We start from the raw sequence: 4,407 nt of genomic DNA, 5'->3' as shown, positions 1-4,407 counted from the left end.
CGTCTTGACGAGCCGCGACACGGCGAGACGCGCGCGGCGGAAGGCGGAGCCGGGCAGGTCGAAGGGGAGCGCCATGAGGCCGACGTTGAAGAGGTTGTAGTCGCGGTTGAACCGCTCGCGGGCTTCGCGGGAGAGGTAGGGCCCGGCGAAGACGGTCTGCGAGGTCTCGAGGTTCATGTCGCGGCAGAGGAGGCGGAGGGAGATGGGCTCGGAGGCGGAGGCGGAGGCGGAGGAGAGGGCAAGCCATTTGCGGAGGTGGGCGAGGATGACGCGCTGCTGCAGGGCGGCGTAGGTGGCGAGGGCCCTGGGGGTGAAGTTGGGGGCGATGCGGCGGCGGAGGTCCTTGTGGGCCTGGTCGAACATGTAGATGAGGTTGTGGTCGCCGAAGAGCTTCTTGCCGAAGGGGTGGCCGATGAGGTGGAAGGCGTCGGGGCGGACGTTAGCGAACACCTTGTGGGACAGCTCGGTGGAGCGGATGAACACGATGAAGCGGCCCACCAGGAAGTCGGCGGACAGCCCCTGCCCAGACGACTCCGCCCGCCGGGCCTGCTCGGCCCAGAACCGCGTCGGGTCGAGGATCATCGGCACCGCGCTGCCCAGGAACGGCACCACCAGCTGCGGCCCCGGCAGCCGCCCCTTCTTCCAATGGTACGACAGCTGCTCCGCCAGAATCACCAGCCCCACCAAGCACACCACGTACGGCCCGCATCCCGCGATCACCCGCCGTACGCTCTCCCCCTCCAAACCCACACTAAACCAACATCCCTCCATTAACTTCATTTTCAAATATTTTTTAAATTATATCCTCCCCTGGCTTCCCCCCACCCACCCCCTCTCTCTCTCTCTCTCTCTCTCTCTCTCTCTCCTTAGTCGATCCTTGTGTGATAAGGATAAGAATGGGGTGCAAGAATGGGGTACGTGCCGCTTCCCGTTGCTTGTATAAATACGCGCGCAAAACACTCGCAGAGCTTCTGGAAACGTGGAGCTAGCCCTTTCAAATTTGATGTGTGCTTTTCTTTTTCTTTTTCTTTTTTTTTTTTCCGGTGGTTAATTTCTGTTTTTTTCCTCGGGGTCTGACTCTGGTGAGCGCCAACTGTGGATGGTGGATTGAGGAGGCAAAGACGAGGAGTTCAATGCGCTTGCGGTCAATGTTCAAAGAGCAGCTGCGAAAGGGTGTCTGATTCAGACCAGCTCGGCTGATCAAAGATGGAAAAAAGTGGTAAGCGAAAAAAAAAAAAAAAAAAAGAAGAGAGGGAGGAGTTGAAAGAGGAGAGAGAAATAACGTGAGGGGACAGAGAGAAACAGGGACGGGGAATGACCATAAATGAGAAGGGTTTAGAAAAAATTTTAGAATAATAGGTATATCGGTGACTTGACGTAATAAATTAATTAAATATTTTTTTTAGAGATATATATTTTATCGTGATTATAAAAAAATATTTTTATTATATTTTTGTTTGAAAATAAAAAATGTAATTAATTTGTTATTGATAATTTTGTGCAAATGTGACAGTGTGGAATTCCTCAGGGTTTAGAGAGAGAGAAAAGAGAAGAGAGGATGAGAGAGAAAGAGAGAAGGGTAGGGACCGACGGGGGTGCAGCGAGTGGACCGTCAGGATCGATTGTTGGGCGGTTGGACGGTGGATCAGATCGGCTGGCTCCGCGTGCGACGCCGTTCTAACTGAAAAGCCAACCCGGTTTGGTCCGTGATAATACAGTACAAAAGCAAACCTGGGGCGCATTGGGGGATCGTCCATGTGGCCTGCGCCAGCTGGCCATGGGCCGGATCTTCGTGCACGTGGATCATTTGGCGGGCCTCCCACATCAGGGGAAAAAACAATTCTCTGTGACGCCGGTACACCATGTCATTCGTGCACCAGAGCCAACGAACCAGTCAGCGTCTGCCGTAATAAAGAGTTCAATATTCCGTGAAAGATTTCTTTTAATAATGTTTTAAAAGTCGGACCAAATAATAACCTACAAATATTATTGGATCAATGATCATTATTTCAACCAGTAAACATTATAAATTACTATCCTATTTAAACATTTGATTTGAATTGTTTAAAATAATTTTTTGACTTATCTGATTTAAAAAATTGAATTGAACCACTTTATAGACTCGGTCATGATTAGGATGGTAATTTATAATAATTACTATCCTTTATGCATTTTAAAAGCCAAGCAGCCAAACAGATGTATACTCTATATTGAATAAAAGTGTAATAAAAATATATTTTACTTCAATATAAAAGTGTCATATTATTTTTAGTTATACTCTCTCCATCTCACATATCACAATAGAATTAATTTAAAGTATATACTAATCTAATATTATTACTACATAAAAGACTTTTTGGCCTATTGGAAAGCATAATTATATTGTGGGCGGACTTTTTTCTATACAGAGCAGCGTAGAAATTAATATCTCTATCTGCTTAGAAAATACGGTCAAAATGATGGTAGTAAGTAGTTATGTTCTTCTTAAAAAAATTTATTTTTTGGATGATTTTCTAAGATATAAATTAATATGGTCAATTATAAGACTCTTCCGGTTCAAAAACATGCTAAATTTCTCTATCTAGATATATGGACATATAATAACTTTTGACCGCTAAAGTCTCTCCGCCGCCGTTTCGTCTGCTGCCCATTTCCGTAGATTATATTTTGCTTTGATTGGAGTTTTGAAGGGGATTTTCTCGTAATCTGACTGCCTGACGACGGGCCGAAGCCTGTGTCGTCAGCAGTGCGGTGTCCTTTATTTTATTTCTTTTTACAGATTTAATTAATATATTTTATATTAATTTTATAAATATGAATATTAAGGTGACAATATTTTTAACTGATTTGAATTAAATAAATTTAAATAATATTTAAAGATTGAGTAGTAAAATAATATTTTAAAAATTTTGATGTATAATTTAAAATAATCCAAAATTTAAATAAATTTTGTATATTTTTTTTTATCTTGATAGATTAAGAACTCTTCTTCAAAACCCCTCTTTATTCTATTTGTAGAGGCTAAGATGTTATTTGGAGGGCATGCTTTTATCTCCAAAAGTGATTTTCTTTGCTTGGTGTGGACTGTAGGATATTTACTAAGAATTTTTTTTTTTAAAAGATAGATAGCATACTATTTGTTTCTTTTATTTTATTTTAAAATAAACTTTGTTGGAAATTTAAATTAACTAAGATTCGAACTTAAAACCTCAGATACCAATCATCAAATCCTTTCTCACTTGCGTTAGGGAGGGAGGGCCGGTATAATACTTACTAAGAATTAATAGGCGTATAACTTTACGACATCTTCTCCTTTCTCTTATTTATCAAGGAAGATCCACACGTGAGGGTTGGATCAGTTACGTTTCAAAGTGGGACAGCGGATTCAAGCCTAAAATTTTTCTAAAATTTCTGCACATATAGTGTTCTAATTCAAGTAGAATTGTTGCTTGGTGTTAGAAAATAATCATACTAAAATTCAATTATAATTAAATTATTTAACTAATTTGAAATAAATAATTAAAAAATTAATTCATAAGAAAAATGTTATGGAAAATTCTGAAATTGTTGAAAAAAAATAGCCAACAATGAATCATTTGGAAGCGTGCACAGTATTATCCTAAAATACAATCTCGTCACCGACTGTCCCTAATGTAAGTGGCAAAGGGCTTGGTGGTTGGTACCCAAGACCCAAGTTCGAATTCTAGTTGATTCATATTTCCAGCTAAGTTTATTTCTAAATAAAATAAACGAAGCGAGTAGCGTGCTACCTATTTCTCAAAAACTAAAAATAAAAATACAATCTCGTCGTTCGTATGGAATTAATTAAGAATATTATTTTAAAATACGATGAAAATTTTTCTTTCAGCGAATACAATCATAAAAGAGATTGATGGAGTTTTTTTTTATACCTAGCTATTAGAGAAATCAGGAACATAGTTAAAAGAATTATAAATTTAATAGAATTTAAGGAGGGGAAGAAATTTTTTTTCTCTCCTTTTTTTCATGCAATGTTCATGTGTCACATGAACAACAGACCTTTGCGTCCCGTCCCAGGAGAAATCCGTGCGAAACGTTGGCCTCAAGATATGACGTCAATAACTTAATTAGTGAATAATTAAAAATAAATAAATAATATTAGATAAAAAATAAAAAATAAATATATAATGAATTAATGAGTGAGTAAATAAACTCACATAAAATTTTGCATTTTCTCCAACGTACATCTGGTATTTAACTTTACTGTCCAATTTTTTAGTTTTTACATTATATGAGTTGGAACGGAAAAAGGCCTTACGTTCTCGACTTTCTAAAAGTCTAAAATGTAGTAATTGCATGAATAATATTTATATCTTAAATCAATTAAATTGCTTTTCGTAAGTTCACCTATCACAATTTTTTTAATAT

General features: G+C 39.1%; 1 protein-coding gene across 1 annotated transcript in view; it reads right to left on the bottom strand.

Annotated features, from left to right (window-relative positions):
- Positions 1 to 1,329, bottom strand: part of LOC109716120 (cytochrome P450 710A1-like) — a 2,971-nt gene extending 1,642 nt beyond the window's left edge. The window contains exon 1 of the mRNA XM_020241440.1: positions 10 to 1,329. Within this exon, the coding sequence (XP_020097029.1) occupies positions 10 to 780 (771 nt within the window). The 5' untranslated portion in view covers positions 781 to 1,329. The remainder of the gene's footprint in view (positions 1 to 9) is intronic.

The sequence above is a fragment of the Ananas comosus genome, linkage group 10 (assembly GCF_001540865.1).
Source record: "Ananas comosus cultivar F153 linkage group 10, ASM154086v1, whole genome shotgun sequence".
NCBI classification, from domain to species: domain Eukaryota; kingdom Viridiplantae; phylum Streptophyta; class Magnoliopsida; order Poales; family Bromeliaceae; genus Ananas; species Ananas comosus.
The sequence above is the reverse complement of the archived record's forward strand: the minus strand, read 5'-3'. Positions and strand labels throughout refer to the sequence as shown.